Source organism: Squalius cephalus (assembly GCF_949319135.1).
Source record: "Squalius cephalus genome assembly, chromosome: 24".
In the NCBI taxonomy this organism is placed as follows: domain Eukaryota; kingdom Metazoa; phylum Chordata; class Actinopteri; order Cypriniformes; family Leuciscidae; genus Squalius; species Squalius cephalus.
In genome coordinates this window covers 3714365-3733194 of record NC_137145.1, presented here as the reverse complement: position 1 = coordinate 3733194, position 18830 = coordinate 3714365, and the positions used below count along the sequence as shown (strand labels likewise).

The 18830-nt window shown below is 37.8% G+C and overlaps 1 protein-coding gene across 3 annotated transcripts in view; it reads left to right on the top strand.

Moving 5' to 3' along the window:
- Positions 1-256: 256 nt before the first annotated feature.
- Positions 257-18830, top strand: part of erap1a (endoplasmic reticulum aminopeptidase 1a) — a 28317-nt gene continuing 9743 nt past the window's right edge. Inside the window, exons 1-19 of one of the 3 annotated variants that reach the window (XR_013820034.1) lie at positions 257-1197; positions 1286-1424; positions 3692-3826; positions 3921-4041; positions 4194-4348; positions 4931-5044; positions 6182-6313; positions 6818-6949; positions 7035-7118; positions 7808-7965; positions 9202-9290; positions 9387-9570; positions 12996-13152; positions 13788-13972; positions 14059-14220; positions 14853-14993; positions 15841-15922; positions 16782-17996; positions 18556-18687. Coding sequence is in view for 1 of the 3 variants with exons in the window: in XM_079861519.1 (XP_079717645.1) it covers positions 710-1197; positions 1286-1424; positions 3692-3826; positions 3921-4041; positions 4194-4348; positions 4931-5044; positions 6182-6313; positions 6818-6949; positions 7035-7118; positions 7805-7965; positions 9202-9290; positions 9387-9570; positions 12996-13152; positions 13788-13972; positions 14059-14220; positions 14853-14993; positions 15841-15922; positions 16782-16937 (2817 nt within the window). In the remaining 2 variants the exon portion in view is untranslated. Of the gene's footprint in view, positions 1198-1285; positions 1425-3691; positions 3827-3920; positions 4042-4193; positions 4349-4930; positions 5045-6181; positions 6314-6817; positions 6950-7034; positions 7119-7804; positions 7966-9201; positions 9291-9386; positions 9571-12995; positions 13153-13787; positions 13973-14058; positions 14221-14852; positions 14994-15840; positions 15923-16781; positions 17997-18555; positions 18688-18830 lie in introns of those variants that run through there. The other 2 variants (XR_013820035.1, XM_079861519.1) reach the window with 2 other exon arrangements.

The following is an 18830-nucleotide window of genomic DNA, read 5'->3' as shown; positions in this document are numbered from 1 at the left end:
TGTATTTGTCATTCTATTTTGATAAGCAGTCCCAACATGCAAAATACACTCTGCTCAATCATTTTTAATTGGAATATAATTATATATTCTATAATTTTATATAATATATATTCGTATAATGTTTTGGCTTGATGGTGTGTTTTTGACCCACTGCTACAGAGGCCGCTATTTCTTCCCAACTTCAGCTGAAGAAGGCTTATATCATGAATAATTAAGTAGTCATGAGGACGTAACCTGGTGTACGTCCTGAAGCGTCGACTCACATTTATTATTATTCAACAGCCAGTCCTTTACGTAATTAATATTCATGAGAGCCTTCACTGCTGCGTTCAACGTGTCGTCGCAACAAGCACATAGATAAGGTTTATTTTTAGTTATATAAAACGTAATGTGGTGTGTTAGAAGCTCCAGCATGTGATACTAGAATCTGAGCGCTAAAAGGAGACGTTTTCACGTCAGGAAATCAGATATTGTGATTGACAGCTGCGTAGTTTCACTTTCAGTTACCTATGGGATTTCGCGCGCAGGTTCGTTCGAAACGTTTTTGTCCGCTGAATTCGAATGTAAATTAGATACATTGTATCATTTGTGTTTTTATTTCTTTGTGACGTCTAAAGTTCGTAAGCAGTGCTCATGTGTGTTATTGATAACCAAATTGACAAGCGCATGTATCCAAAAGAAAGCTGATCTTAAACTTCTGTTTTTCATCATGCACTTCTCCCAGTCTTGCGGCTTAAACTGCCTTATATTTGCCATTTTATCCTGTGTTCTTTTAACTGGCAACCATGGAATGACTGTCAACACGGACACAAATGTGTTGCCTTTTCCCTGGGACAAGATGAGGTTGCCAGAAACAGTGAAACCCCAGCACTATGAGCTCCTGATACACCCCAACCTGACCTCGCTGACTTTCACTGGTGTTGTCCAGATCCTCGTGGAGGTAGAGCAGGACACCAGAGCCATCATCCTCCACAGCAAGAACCTTCAGATCTCTAAAGCACAGCTTTTAGAGTCCAGACATCATCGGGATCTTCAAATCAGTGAGTTTGAAGCCAATGAACAGATTGCACTCTTCGCTGATGGCTTCACGTTTGAGAAAGGAAACCATTTGGTGCATTTGGAGTTCTACGCCAACTTATCAGACAGTTTTCATGGCTTTTATAAAGGCAGATACACCACGAATAGTGGAGAGGTCAGGTATGGGAACCACGACATTAGTGCTTTTGTGATTAATTGGTAGTTTGAAGAATAAACACCCCTCAAAATTATATTTTTTTCCCTACAGGATGATGGCGTCAACTCAGTTTGAGGCGACACATGCTCGAGCCGCCTTCCCTTGTTTTGATGAACCTGCGTTCAAAGCCAACTTCACCATCCGCGTGCGCCGAGAATCGAGGCACATTTCCATATCCAACATGCCTAAGGTACACATAACTAAACCTTGTATTAAATCTGTGTATGATCTTTATGGAGCTGGTCACATTGGATTCAATTTAATCCACCAAAATCACGATGAAAAACCACAAAAAATGGGTATAATAGTTCTCACTCACTAAAAATAAATAAAAATGAGAACATATGAGATTTTTAAAACTATTTAACTATCTAGCCTGTGTATCTGGTCCTAATCGACCCGCTCCGAACGGGATTTAAACCGCCAGTGCTAGCGCACCTCTTGAGGCCAGGGGAGTGAGGTTTACACAAACAGCTCTTACTGGCCTACGTCCCTTACACTCACCCCCCTAAACATCACTCCCATCCAGGTCAATGACACCTAATTTATTTCCGAGCGGAATTTGAACCGGGCTATCTGGCTTGGGAGGCGGGCACGCTGAAGCCTTGGTTATACTCCAGTTTGGACGCGTACACGGACAGCTGTGGACAGCACAGACACGGACTACTTGTATTTATACTACTAAAAGTGTATGCTGGAGTCCGCTCGGCGGATAGATCGGAGCAGTTGGTGCTTTTGCAGCCTAGTGACATGTACGCATGGTCACAAGAAATGGGAGGCACGCGGATGTCCGCAAAGAGCCTCCGTGTACAGCCTCCAATGACGATTTTTTACGTCACGCGGACCCTAACAGAAAGTATAACACTAGCTTCTCAAGAATGCTAAAGACATTACACTCACCCCCCCAAACCTCACTCCCATCCGGGTCATGGCACCAAATGTAACCAGTCCTGCTTGACTGGGATTCGTACCGGTGTCTCTGGTGCGTGCACTTACAAGGATGCTAAAACCGCTGCTGCTAGCGCCTCTTGAGATCAGGGGAGTGAGGTTTACAAGTTATACACGCACAGCTCTTACTGGCCTACGTCCCTTACACTCAACCCCCTAAACCTCACTCCCATCCGGGTCACGGCACCACACGTAACTGGTCTTACTCGACCTGCTCCGAGTCTACGTCCGTTACACCTGGCGCTCCTAACCTCAAGATCATGGATTTGATTCCCAGTGAAATTAACATCCATGAACTGATAGAAATGTACGGCATTGTACAGGGTGGGCCATTTATATGGATACACCGTAATAACATGGGAATGGTTGGTGATATTAAAGTCCTGTTTGTGGCACATTAGTATATGTGAGGGGGCAAACTCCTCAAGATGGGTGGTGACCATGGTGGCCATTTAGAAGTCCACAAACAGGACTTTAATATCACCAACCATTCCCATGTTATTACGGTGTATCCATATAAATGGCCCACCCTGTACATCAATGCAGTGTAAATTTCTTCTAATTAAAGCATCTGCCAAATGCATTAATGTAAATGTAAACACCCTTAGTGGGTTGTTGAGAAATTGACACAAAATATAGTACTTCAAAAATAAAAAATACAAATGGGTTTCTGTGCTGCTGCCGTTAACCATGAACCATAAACCATGATCAACATCATAATTGTAATACACAATTTTGTACACACATTCCACAACACATCAGCTTTTCATAATTCTAAATAAGATAAAGTCACAAAATATCAAGAAAAATATCATAGGTTAGCCAGTATTTTCCGGCAAATCAAAAATGAATCATCAAAATCATTAACCATCATAACGGTCAATAGATATGTTCCCATCCACCTATTTTTATGCAAATTATGGGATATCGCATAAAAAAACACTGGATGTAAACACCAAGATGCACATAATTTCTAAAAATTTGCATGAAAAATGTATACGCTTAATTGAGGTGGATCATTTTTTTATTCGATAAGAAGACATGCATAAACTACGATGGAAAAACATTTTTCGATGCGCAACCAAAAACTCACGTGACTGCCTCAGCAGTGGATGTGATTGGATAACTGGACTAGCCAGCAGACCAATTACATCGTATGTTTGACATTATGAAATGCCTGAGCCAAAGTCTGTCATCAGAATGATTTGCTTTAATTCCCTCCGAGAAGCGGCTCACATGATGGAGGATAAAAGAGCCACAGTTTCTTCCCCGATTTTGCAGCAACTTCCATTTTTACCAGACACCAATTTCCCAGGAAGTGACGATTTTGTTCTCTTGAACACATGAGATGGAAATGATAATGTTATGCGATATTCCAGTTTTGCACACAAGCTAAATTCACAACTTTGGATGTCAATTTATAAATTGCACAATCTGCAATATCATTTATTGACATTGAACTCATGTTTTATGTAAAGTAAATTAGTGAAAGATTATTTCATCCAATAGCTGAGAACTGTAGAGCTGGCTGACGGGCTACTGGAGGATTATTTCGACACGACGGTGAAGATGAGCACCTACCTGGTGGCCTTCATCATCTGTGATTTCCACTCCATCAGTAAAAAGAGTCAGCATGGAGTTGAGGCAAGTCAATAAAGCATTATAAATGCACTTTACAATACACCCAGACCTGAATGAAACTCTGGTTTCACTCCTCATAACCTGAATCCTGGTGTAGATATCCGTGTATACGGTTCCTGAGAAGATCAGCCAGGCGGAATATGCTCTGAACACCGCCGTCACGCTGCTAGACTTTTATGATGATTATTTTGACATCCCGTATCCACTTCCCAAACACGGTGAGTGTGAAAGTTCAGCTGTCACCATCTTTACTGCTGTTGAAAATAGCATGCATACTTTAGTATGCAATCTGGCATGAAACAATGCAAAGCTGTAATCAGTATATTTATAGGCTTTTTAGGACTTGGCTATATTTATCTTTTACTTGCAGATCTTGCTGCGATCCCAGATTTCCAATCCGGTGCTATGGAGAATTGGGGTCTGTCGACGTACAGAGAGTCCGGTTTGCTTTTTGACCCTGAGAAATCCTCTTCCTCTGACAAACTGGGCATCACCAAAGTCATCGCCCATGAACTAGCCCATCAGGTGGATATTTCTGTTACTAATTTAATCTTAGTACGAGATCACGTACAGCTAGTCGGCCTCTTTCACAAAATATATTTAGTTGATGCATATATAACTGTACATTATCCTGCTTATTGCACGACTACTTAACAAATAAATACATAAATGGAGATTATTAGTATGTGAGAAGAAAGAGAGATGTGGGAACACTTCACAATAAACTCTCGTTTGTTAACATTAATGTATTATCTAACAATGAGCAATATATTCGTACAGCATTTATCTTTGTTAATGTTAGTTAATAAAAATGTTCATGTTCACAGTACATTAACTAATGTTAACAGATGCAACTTTTGATTTTAAAAATGTATTAGTAAATGTTGAGATTAACATTAACTAAGATTAATAAATGTTGTAGAAGTATTGTTCACTGTTATTAATAACAAATAAAACCTTATTGTAAAGTGTTACCAGATATTGGAGACATGAAACTAGCAGAGATATATAGGATATCAGTTGCCTGGCAGTTTAGCTTCATTATACACAAATATTTGACTACAGAATGATGTAATTGATGGCTAATCATTCACATTTGTTATCCAGTGGTTTGGAAACCTGGTTACAATGCAGTGGTGGAATGACCTGTGGTTAAACGAGGGCTTTGCCAAGTTCATGGAGTATGTGTCTGTCAACATCACCCACCCTGAGCTACAAGTGGTGAGACCACGCATCTTTACATTTAATACAACTATCTAATAGTTGAGGTTAAGTCATAAGCTGTGGTTATGTGAATACTTCACACGCTGGGCATTTTAACATGATTCTGTGTGTATTTGACCATTCAAGTGCAAAAAGCTGTGAAAGAGAACTGAATTCAGGATTCAGTGAGAGAGGCGGCTTTCTGCGCGTGCGAGTAACACACTTACCCTTTTTCATGGCTTATTGCGCTTTACTCTTTTTAACATCAAGCACTGCACATCCTGCTCTTTTGATGCATGTTTCATCACTTTAAAGTGTCAATAACTTGTACTATTGCTGTGCTATGTACATACGTACATACGGCAATAAAAACGATATAGCATAATAGACACTTTATATCTTCGCCAACAATGATGTCCGGCCTAGGAAATTGACATCTGCACCCTTTATTAAAATATCATGAAAAAATATGTTAAAGATTTTCTAAACATATTAAATATTTGTAAGCATATACAATTTTATGAAAAATATGTTAAAAGATTTTGTTAGCATATTACATATTACAGTTGTGCTTGGAAGTCGATTGCCAAATTGTGCGGACTTCACTTTTGGCCAGACTGTCATACAAAGAAATTATGAACACATGCGAAAAACAAGAGAGAACCAAAGTGTCAAAGTGAGGGTTTTTTTCTATGCTTTTTTTTTTTTAATAGTAAAATAAAACCTGTAGCTGTAGTTTGCCTTTTTATATATATATAAATAAATAATTTTGTAAGATAAATACCTTAACCAAGTTTTTACCTAATTTAATAAATAATTTAATTTCATTTTTAATATATATATATATATATATTGAGGAAAATATTTGATTTTGTTTATATATATATATATATATATATATATATATATATATATATATATATATATATATATATATATATAAACAAAATCAAATATTTTCCTCATATTTTAATGGTTTAATCGAACTTGTAGGCACATTAAAAACAAATGTCCCCTCCGCACATCACTTTCAGCCTTCATTGAATATCATCACACTGCCCAGCCCTAGTTGAGATTGTGATATGGTCATTTTAACAGAGTCTGACTGATATATAACTATAACAGAGCTGATATTATTCAGTGTCTCTATTTTAGGATGATTATTTCCTGGAGAAGTGCTTCACCGCCATGTCAGTGGACTCTTTAATCTCCTCACACCCCATTTCCACCCCAGTGGAGAATCCTGCGGAAATCAGCGAGATGTTTGATGACGTTTCCTACCGAAAGGTACACAAGCACTTTATATATTTTGATGCTGATACTAATATTTTAGAGAGCAGGGTGGCCGATTATAAAGCCGATATGATATTACACTATTTAAAGGTACACTATGCATCTTTTGGTCCTATTGAAGTTAAAAAACAAAACTGCATTTTTACAAAAAAGTTAGTAAACCTTTAATTTTAATAACATGCATAAACATTGCTGCAATGAAAATTAGATTTATTTAACATTTTTGCGACTTTTTTTATAATATGAATCAATATGATTTTTTTTTTTTTTATTGAGCTTAAAAAATAAATCTGTAAAAAACAGATTTAAGCTTTAGCAACTTCTTGATTCTGTTATGCTTTTATGTTCACATCAGGTGCTGGTATTCTCAGCACTGTCAAAATAAAAGTTCCATCTGTGTCAAAATAAAAGCTGATTCTGACACTTACTTAATCTCTAAAAGCCTTTATGTGAATAATTATTTGTAATATGTCTACTGGTTGTTCATCATCTCTCAAGGGAGCGTGTATCTTGAACATGCTGAGGGATTTCCTGACCCCAGAGGCTTTCAAGTACGGTATTATAGACTACCTGAAAAAACACAGCTACCAGAACACCGTCAATGCTCACCTCTGGGAAAGCCTTACCAATGTGAGTGACCTCTGTTGGTTCCCGTGTATGTTCTCCAGCACTCAAACCAATGCTCTCGAGTCCAAACGCATTTCATCCTTTTCAGATCTGCACTTCTGATGGACTGGACTCGGGGAGACTAAAACTCGATGGATTCTGTTCCAAAGTTAGGGCTGAATCTCCAGCTTCTGTGAGTGCTGCATTAAATAATATAATATGTAGCAATCATTTATCATTTTTTTAATTCATTTTTAAAGGAATGTTCTGGGTTCATTGCAACATTGACAGCATCTATATGATATGATATGATGGGATATGATATGATAAAATATATTATATGACGATATATTATGTGATATGATATGATAAAAAATATTATATGATGATATATTATGTGATATGATATATGACATGATATATTTTATAATGTATTATATATTACATGATATATTTTATAATGTAGAATATATGACGTCATATTTTATAAGACATGATAATATATAATATATGACATTAAATTATATAATGACATTAAATATTTTACTTATGACATGACCTGATATATTTTATAATATATTAAATGATATATGACGTGATATGATACATGATATTATATATATGACATGATATGTTATATGATGATATTATCTGATTTATATTTTTTATGACATGATATATGAGATGTATGACATGATATGAACCACAAAACAGATAAATGATTCAGTTAATGTAGTAAAACAATCCTGTTCTAGCTGAAATGGCATTATACGATATGTAATATGTTATATTATATATCAGGTCATATCATTTCATAATATATCATATGAACCACCAATAAAATAAGTCTTTTAATGTATTAAATCAATCCTGTTCCAGCAGAAATGGTTCATGGAGGACAGTGTTGATGTTCGAGCCATCATGGACACCTGGACACTGCAGGAGGGGTTTCCTTTAGTCACTGTGGAGGTCAAAGGTCAAGAGGTCATCCTCAAACAGGAGCGCTATCTGAAAGGAGAAAAATCTTCAAAGACTTCAGGGTATGCATAATGCATACTAAACAAAGATACCATGTGAAACTATTCAAACAGTATTATGCTTGAAAAATAGTATGTTACGGCATTCTGATCAAATAAGAAGTAAAAAAAGAAGATAATTAAATAAACTCATTGGTAATTAGGGTTGGATATCATTTGAATTTTAACGATTCTGATTCTGCTTATCGATTCTGATCCTTATTGATTCCTAATTTCGATTCCAGTAAGGTAAAAAAAAACACATTTCACATTCGCATTTATTCTAAGTCTTATTGCAAAACATTTTATTGTACCATGAACAAAAATACACAAGGAACTCTTGCCTGTGGTTTAAAAATACCATAGCAAAAACAACTAGCCTAACTAATATAAATTCAAAGCATTATTACGGACAAGTAAACACTCAGTAATTAAAAAAGACAAATAAACAAATTAGCAATCACACAAATAAATACAACTGAACAAAGATATCGTTTTAAGATTTTCAGGTATTCAAGTACACAAACGAATTAAATGTAAAATAACGCTGCACATTATAAATAAAATATAGGCTACATTACAAATATATTACAAAAGTTATTCAGTCAAGAACAGCAAGTGAATTTTCTTGTTTTGTTGTTTGATTAACTTTATTATATGGAGATAGCAGTGGGAATATTAGGCTGCTGTCACTTTAAGAGCTGCAAGAACTCCAATATACTGTTACACATGTTTTCTTTGTTCCCTGTTTATGTTCCAGGGTTCCCACGGGGCCTTGAAATCCTTGAAAGTTTGTGAATCTGGAAAAAAGATTTCAAGGCCCTGGAAAGTGCTTGAATTTATTTTGTGCAAGAAGTTTTCTGAAAAGAAATCCTTATTATTCCCTCCGGTCCGCTAATGTGTTATTTCACCAACATTTCGTGGCCTATGCGCACTAGCTTGCTTGATTTATGTTAGTTACGTGCATTTCCGCATTATGTTAAGTGCTTCCCGTGTGAGGTACTTTGTGTTTTCCGTTGCCATGACGTTTCCGCGTGCACGAAACTACTACGATGGAACCTCAGCGTTTGTTGTTGGACACAACAAATGTGTCTCCACATTAAGTCCTTGAATTTGAGGGTATTGGACCTGGAAAGTCCTTGAAAGGTCCTTGAATTTGAAGTTGACCAAGGTGTGGGAACCCTGATGTTCACTTAAGACATAATAGCGATAGCACATAAGCAATAATATTATTTGTTGTTCGTAACTGATGTCTCATAGTACGTCAAGCTTCCTGTGGCAGGTCCCTCTGACTTACATCACCAGTCACAGTAGTGCAGTGCAGCGATTCCTGCTGAAAAGTGAAAAAGGTGTGTGTCACGGCATCAAATATTAAAGTATCCCAACATTTTTACGTTCCCAGCATGTTGTTCAGCGTATGTTGAGATCTGACTGTGTGTCTCCAGATGTGCTGTACCTGTCAGAGAAGGTGGAGTGGATTAAATTCAATGTGGACCTGCGTGGGTATTATATTGTTCACTATGAGTCGGGAGGCTGGGACGCTTTGATCAATCAACTCCAGCAGAACCACACCGTGTTCAGCAGCAACGACAGGGCCAGTCTCATCCACGACATCTTTCAGCTGGTCAGGTGAGGGAACGTCAAACAGCATTTGCAATGCAGTGAATTTCTGTAATACGACACTGGATTAAATGGAACTGGATATATATGTGACCCTGGACCACAAAACCAGTCACATGTCGCACAGGTATATCTGTGGCAATAGCCAACAATACATTGTATAGCCGCGTTTCCACCGCAGGAACTTTTCCCAGGAACTAGGAACTTTGGGCTGGTGCTCGATTTGTTTACACGGCAGGAACCAGGGTCTAAATGAAGTTCCGGGTAAATATTTCCCCCTCCGATAGTCCCTGCTCATGAGGTAGTACTTTTTCAAAGTTCAGGAACTTTCAGGGGTGGGACTTGTGCGCTGCACAAGCTGATTGGTTGTGTTCACGCCGCATTTTGGTTGGATGACTCCACGCAGCATTTTATTTATTTTTAACCTCCCTTTTTAAAAAATCTATGCGGTTCGTGTCGTGGCTTCATGCAGTAGGGGTGTAACGGTACACAAAAATCACGGTTCGGTACGTACCTCGGTTTTAAAGTCACGGTTCGGTTTATTTTCGGTACAGTAAGGGAAAGAAATGCAAACATTAAACTGCAGGTTGTTTATTACTATAAACTTTTTTTAACAAGTTGTTTACACTTTTTTAAACACTTTTTAATAAAATATAATAAAATAGATATAAAATAAAAAAAGAATAAGAAATAAAATACTGCTGCAAAGTTCTCCACTAAATAAAATACTCTCAGTCTCAAACCAATATCACATAATAAAATATAATGAAAAATATAAATAAATAACTATGATTACAGTGCAGGAACAGAAAATAGCCCTATATTAAAATAATATTAAACAAATATATTAATGTATTATTATTTTTCAATAATCAATCAACAATCAATTTACGATTTTTTTTCCCACTTTTTTAATAATTATCAAAATAAAATATAGTCCAAAGCTATAGTACAAAGCTATTATTACCAGAGCATGTGATCAGAGCAGGTCATTTTACCATTGTTGCCAGCATGACTATACCAGCTCAGCAAACAGAAATCTAAGTTACTACTGAGAAATTTCACCTTATTTGAGCGGACTTTGCTTTTCCAGTGCGTGATCGGTACATGATTGGAGTGTTTGGGCCGTTAACCACAGAGCAGAACGCGCAGCGCAAACACGGACTCGAACATTGAGCAGAGAGCGCAGCGGGCCGACACACACACACACACACACGCGCGCGCACGCCACGGAACGGAGAGTGCGGCGGCGCACACGAAGCGGAAAAGCTTTTTTTCGCCATGCAGTCTATTTCATTGTTACAGTGACGACGGGTAAAACACGGGTAAAACCAGAGAATGTCTAATAGGAAAAAACATTAGAATCAGCTGCAGGGCGGGATTTGCGCTGAACGCGGAGACTTCCGCCACTTAATATGTTCGTGTGGAAACACGAAAATGTACCTATGTTCCGCACACAAAATATTGCATTCAGTCATTCGGTACACACGTGCACCGAACCGAAAGCCCTGTACCGAAACGGTTCGGTACGAATACACGTACCGTTACACCTCTATCATGCAGTAAGAGTTGTCTGTCTGCAAATATGGAATTTAATAAAAAAAACTGGTGGACTGGCGACGAGTTTCAGGCTTTATTAAGGGTATTTGTGGAAGAGGAAACTTTCTGCGCGTTCGTCCAAGCCATCTCACGGTCAATGTCCGCAATAGCTGATTAACATTTTATATCTAACGTTAGCATTACGAGCTTACTGAACACGCTTTATCAGTGCTCGTCTCTTTTCTGCCACAGCTTTTATTATTAAGTCATTAGCTTTTATTATTAAGTCATTATAAGTTTACACATTGTCATCTATTGCAAGGCAGTCCAAACCATGGTACAAATTTACTATAACAGGATTGAAATAGCGCTTTGAGGTTAGTAGGGTTCAGGCTTTTTTTAAGCATATTTGCAAAAGAGGAAATTTTTGCGCGTTCGTCCCGGCATCTCACAATAACTGATAACATACGTTGTTTAATTTTATACGCATACGAGCTTTCTGAACACGCTTTAGTATCAGTGTTCGTCTATTTTGTTTTGTTAATTACCTCGTTAGTAAACCAATACATAACTGCAGCACAGTTTGAATCTCCTCCATACTTATTATAAATGTGGCGCTCAAAACTGATTATTGTCTGTCGCAGACTGGGATTAGCAGTTGCGCGCAGTTTACCTTCCCGGTACTTTAGACCGCGGTGTAAACGGAGAAAGCAACCGGTCTGGGGCAAAAAAAGTTCCTGGGAAAAAAGTTCCTGGGACAAATTGTTCCGGGTAATTTCGGTGGAAACGCGGCTTATGGGTCAAAATTTTCAATTTTTCTTTTATGCCAAAAATCATTCAAATATTAAGTAAAGATCAAGTTCAATGAAGATATTTTGTAAATTTTCTACCGTAAATATATAAACAATGTATTTTTGTGAGTGAATGCTGCACAATCGTGAACATAAATGGAGAACTTTAAAGCCGATTTTCTCAATGTTTTGATTTTTTTGCACCCTCAGATTCCAGATGTTCAATAGTTGTATCTTGGCCAAATATTGTCCTATCCTAACAAACCATACATCAATGGAGAGCTTATTTATTCAACTCTCAGATGAAGTGTAAATCTCAATTTCAAAATTTTGCCCCTTGTGATTCAGGGTCACATATTTTTAATGTTCCAATCCAATCTGACTTCTAACCTGTAATGCTGCCTGAATCATAATCATACACTGTTCGTTCGTTAGCCAGAGGAGAACTGAGCGACTGAGCCTGGTTTCCATCCTAAACCATCTCTGAACTTACTTAAGCTGGACTATAACGCCATTTTCTTCTAGATCTGCTGTACAGCAGAAACTAACTTTGTTGCATTATTTTCCCGTTATCTCTGTAAAGCTGCTTTAAAATAATCTGCATAATAATCCGCTATATAAATAAAGGTGACTTGACTCGACTTGACTACTGCAATAATGTACAGTATGTTAAAAATAATGTGTTTTGAACAGTAAAGCATGTTAACCTGTTCTATTTCACCCGAAAAACAAAACAATGAACTTTTAAATTATCATCACATGACAACTTTAAAATATATCAAATCAAGTGTCGGTAATGCTATAGAAAGATGCACAAACACACTTTTCAAGCAAAACATTTGACAGAAATCTTTATGAAGATAAAAAACTATTTGTGTGAACTAGAGGAGAACTGACTTCATACATCTACTAAAAATCTAATTTGAAGACATTGAGACTTCATACGTGATGAAGAAATGTGACGTTAATGGAGAGATCCTGCAGCATTTGAGCACAAACGACACTTTTTTTCTAAAGAAAAATTATATTAAGACATTTAAATTTGTGTCAGTCATTGCAGACCTCGTTGATTCATGTTCTTGCTGGAATATGTCTTTCCTTCAGCATAGAGAAAGTCCCACTGGATAAAGCTCTGAATCTGAGCTTGTACCTCAGTAAAGAGTCTGAGATCATGCCAGTGACGCAGGGCTTCAATGAGCTGGTGCCGCTTTACAAACTCATGGAGAAGAGAAACATGGAGGAACTGGAGAACAAGATGAAGGTAGTGGCTGAAAGAATGATCACTTGTAATGTTTTGGATGTTAAGATACTTTCTGGTGTCTCAGTTTAGACATTACATTTCAAATCTTTGGTTTGGAAGTACAATTAATCATTAATTAAAAGTTCTGTTTAACTTGAAGAAATTATGACAGAAATATATTACTATTGTACAGTAGAATGTACTTCTCAAAGTAATAATAAATAAAACATTATTTTTTTAAGGAATGTCAAACAATATCACTTTTCGTTCATATTTTAACTTAAATTTTAAACTTATGTTGTGCAGCACTTTGCCAAAAAAATGAAAGGAATTGTTTAATTTTCATTTGATTACATTTTAAAATATTCAATTGTTAAAAGTTTTATGCGTTCATTTGATTACCACCGTTTAATGGTATAATAAATATTAAATAAAACAGAATCCAAAAAAAATAAAACGGCAACATCACAAAATTGTATTACATTTTTTAATTGTTAAAGTTTTATGAATTCAATTGATTAGACATCCTTTTTGATTTTTTAAATTAAATTATACTATTAAAAATTCAAATGGAAAACAGAAATTTGGTAAAAATAAATAGTATTTCATAGTGTACTATATTTCAACTAACTGTTGGTGGTTTTCTGTTTTAACAGGGTCATTTAGTGAAGTTATTCAAGACACTGATTGACCGTCAGCACTGGTCTGATGACGGATCTGTGTCCGAGCGGATGCTCAGGAATTATCTGCTGTTGTTTGCCTGTGTCCGCCGTTACCCGTCCTGCGTCAACACCGCCACTGAACGCTTCCAGAAGTGGAAAGAATCTGATGGCAAACTGCGGTAAGAGTTTGTTTGAGTCACACAACAGCCACATTATACATTCTGCATACTATTTTAACTCCATTTATATGGTTTGTTCGGTTCAGGCTGCCTGCCGACGTCAGTTTGGTGGTCTACACTGAAGGAGCGCGCACAGATGAAGGTTGGGACTTCCTGTTGGAGAAATACAAGCGATCCACCTCACCATCGGAGAAGTGGATGATTAAAGCCGCCCTCGCGTACACTCCATTAACTCACAAGCTTCAGTGGTGAGTCTGGATGCATGAAGCTGCTGAGGTGTCACATGACATTTTCAGAGTTCACCCAATCATGACATGGAGTATGAATCATTAATGAAGATCAAAAGGTCAACATTTTTGGCATATTTATCTGAAAAGATCTTCACTTTAAAAGTCAAGCAAAAGCATGATTCATTTCTTACCTTTTCCATCCTGAGTGTCATTAAGGGAGTCCTATTATGCTTTTGTTCATCTTTCTTTAGTGTGGAATGATAAAGCTCTTCAAAGTTATTCTGTGTATCAGTGTCACTGTTTCTGAACTCCCTGAAACGCCTCCATTGTAGTCTTGAGTTTCTTCCGGGAACGAACACGTCTCAATATTCCTCATTTAAATAATTAATGCGCAGAATAAAGGGGCGGGGCCTGGTTGAGTTAGTTAGTAGTGTGTTAAACTGGTGGTTATGGTAAGGGGCGGGACATTTCCCAAACACACTCGAAGCGCTCGACCAATCACAACACACTGATCCAGCCGACCAATCAGAGCATAGTGTGCTTTTCAGAAGGAGGAGCTTCATAGAGACAGGAACTAAACAGGGTGTTTGAAAAAGGGTGTAATATGTAAACCTGCTCTATGCTGTGTTTTTCTTGCTCATTCTGTCTAGGCTCTTGGAAAGAAGCATTGAGGGAGAGATAATGAAAACTCAAGACCTGCCGTCACTGGTCGTCACTGTCAGTAAAAACCCAAAAGGTTTCAAACTCGCCTGGGAGTTCATGAAGACCAACTGGGGGAACCTTGTGAAAAAGTGCGTAGCAGATATCTGTCTGAAACATTATTATTGCTTTCATATCTACTAGTGGAGCGGCTAAGTGCTTATGTTTGGCAGAATCGTTCAGTTTATGATACAAGCGTGAAAATTGGCATGAGCAGTCTCCATGGGTCACTTGACAAGAAAATTGTCCGAGCCACTTTAAATTTCAAGATGGCGGCCATTTTTCAAGATGGCCGACACCTTAGTGGAGCAGTTAAGTGATATAGTGGTTTATTTGGTGATACAAGCATGAAAATTGGCATGAGCAGTCTCTGTGGGTCACTTGACAATAAGCCACCCACAGCTACTTGAAATTTCAAGATGGCGGCCATTTTTCAAGATGGCCACCACCTTAGTGGAGCAATTAGGCTTAAGAAATCATTTAGTTGGTGATACAAGCATGAAAATTGCCATGAGCCTAACTGCTCCACTAAGGTGGTGGCCATCTTGAAAAATGGCCGCCATCTTGAAATTTCAAGTAGCTGTGGGTGGCTTATTGTCTAGTGACCATCAGAGACTGCCCATGCCAATTTTCATGTTTGTATCACCAAATAAACCACTATATCACTTAACTGCTCCACTAAGGTGTCGGCCATCTTGAAAAATGAAAAATCTTGAAATTTCAAGTGGCTCGGACAATTTTCTTGTCAAGTGACCCATGGAGACTGCTCATGCCAATTTTCACGCTTGTATCATAAACTGAACGATTATATCACTTAGCCGCTCCACTATACCTGAAGACCTTATTATATGATCAAATAAATCTTACATTCTTATGACACAGCATGGCTTGATAGATAGTGAATATTAGTGGTGTATTGAATCTAAATCCTGATTTCAGGTTTGATCTGGGTTCATCTGCAATATCTCGCATGGCGGTTGGAGTGACCGATCAGTATTCCACCAGAGAAATGCTTGATGAGGTACTGTTGATCTGTCATTTTGGTGACTTTTACATATATTTTCCTGCTTAAAGGTGCACTGTGTAATATTTAGGAGGATCTGTTGACAGAAATGCAATATCATACACATAACTATGTTTTCAGTGGTGTATAAAGACCTTACATAATGAACTGTTTTGTTTTTATTACCTTAGATTGAGCCATTTCTATCTACACACACCGCGGGTCGCCTTACATCGTTTCTACAGTGGCCCTAAACGGACAAATGCGTTTCGTCACCATGTTGTTCTTCGTGCAAAGAAGCGAACTAAAGTCAGCGAATAAAACACTGACACAATGATGAAAAAGTAACAATAACATATCGTTTTACTGAATAATCAAATAAACCTAATTTCTTAATTTATCTTTGTAAAGAAACCTCATTGCTGAACTGGCTACTCTCTGCTGTCTCAGACGACGACATCACTTCCTGTCGGCCACTGTAACTTTGTTGGGTGCAATTCGCAACCTCACCACTAGATGCCGTTAAAAATCACTCAGTGCACCTTTAAAGTATGAATGCAAAATGAGCTTATAGTCCAAAAAAGTTAATGAGATGGTTAAATAGTGACAGCTCAAATATAAATTGAAATATTGTATTAATTATAGTCTATTGCTTGGTTTTTATTCGCCAACAAGTATTTAAAGAAATTCATTTTACTTTTGATAAACACGATTGAAAACTCATTTACTCGTATCAGTGATATATAAAAAACTGTTTTGTTTTATATAAAGATGGTCATATGATCTTACAAATCATGGGCGTCAGATTAATGCCATGCATAACCATAAGCGGTGAAAATCCAAGAGCATGAAGCAGTTGATTGTGTTGTTCCTGTAGGTTCAGACTTTCTTCAGTTCTCTAGCGCAGGATCAGGGCTCTGGGCTCCGCAGCATCCAACAGGCCCTGGAGAAAATCCAGCAGAACATCCTCTGGATGGACAGGAACGTCCCACTCCTGAAAGCCTGGCTGGACATGCAGTCAGTTCAGGATTGAGTCCTGACAACTCTAGAGACTTTAGGAGGTGTGTGTGTGTGTGTGTGTGTGTGTGTGTGTGTGTGTGTGTGTGTGTGTGTGTGTGTTTGTGTGTAACTCCAGACTGCACCTAGCTTCACCTTTACAAGGGTCTTCACACTGGAAGTGTATTTGAATCAGCTCTGATATCATGATGTTAAACATGAACTTTTGAATTGGCTGTAATAAAATGTGTCTAAAGATGTGAAATGTTCATGCAAAATATCAACTTAATTTAAAGCTGCAGTCCGCAGTTTTTTCTCTTTGTCGCCATCTCTGTTCGAAATCTGCAATTGCAGTTATTCATGGAATTATCAACTTTACGTGGGTTGTGCCTCGGCACGGCACAGCGTGGATGAATCCAGTGTTTTGAGGAGAATGTGCGGCTGTCAGTCGCCGCCGGTGTGGATACGCATTCGCAATCACAGATTCTACTTTTTTGGAAGTATGACCAACAAAAGAATTTTCACTGGAAAATGTCGTCTGAACAAGTAAGTAACATCCACTTTTGTTCTGACCCACAAAGGGGAAAAAAGCATTGCAGTAAATTGTGCTGATTAAATCTAACGATCGCTTATCATATCACGTTAAACCGTGCAAATTATACTTTGTTCTCAAATTGTTAATGTTAACAACATCAGCATTGCGAGACTACATTTAATGCCCTTCCGATATTTATCCATGTTTTCGCATGGGCCGGTTGCAGTCTCTTATTTTCTCCGAAGTCCGAAGTCTTTACAACGGGTGAATCTCTAGTTGTCACTGGTGATTGTCGTTTGAACCTTTCTGGATCCGCCATCAAATTGATAAGTTTAATTATATCAAGTGCTGTGAGAAAAGGCTATAAATCTCCACCTCCAGCATCCTCACACTCATAGCCGGCTAGCCGAGACTCTTCTTCATGTGGACAGATGTGACGTAATGACACAAAGACATTACGGCTTACAGTTTTGAATCGAACTACGGCAAGCAGAGAGTTTTGAACACTGGCTGGTTATGTATCTTTTTTAACCCAAAAAGTTACTGGAATGCAGCTTTAAGGTACCCTGGTAATCCAGAGTTCTCCCGAGAGCACAAGTTGAGTTTGCTCAGCGAGTTTACTCTGGTGTCGTGTAATGATGCTCATTAAATATGCCCCTCTATCCGAGCTGCACCAATCACATCGGGTTATCTGATATAGGCGGGCCAGAGGCGAGATGACGACAGCGCTGTGACGTCGAAGTCATTAGTAAACATTGCAAGATGGCTATGGAAGAACACCAGTTGTTTGAAACGGCTTTGGCCGCTACAATGAACGAGTTAGACTTGGCTTTTTATCTAAAAGAGGAACAGAAGACACCGCTCGAATCGTTCCTTTGCAAGAAGGGTGTTTTTGCTGTTTTGCCGACCGGATACGGCAAGAGTCTAATCTACCAGTTAGCTCCGCTGGTAGCGAAGCATATGGGGCTTGTTGTGATTGGTCGTAGTGTTATCCAATTGCGTGCAGTGAGATTTTCAAATGCATGCTTGGTGCCGCCCCTCGAGCTGGCCGATTTTCATTAGTCGACGCCAGACCATTAATCTTTTAGATTTAGGTCTGGATTTCCAGGCTAGCTTTAAGTAGTGATGCACTGATTATTTTTATTTATTTTTTTTTTATTTTTTTTACAGAAACACCAAAACTGAAATGAAAGTTTTCATTTATCCAAATAAAATTAAACTATAAATAAAGTATAATTTAATAATCAACACTCAAATTAAAACCGAGTCGTAAATAACCATTTAAATGGCAGAATTTATTAGGGCTGGGCATTGACACAAATTTCACAATTTAGATTCACAAGCTTGCAATTAAATTTCAATTCTATTCAATATCGATTAATTTGGGTATGCATC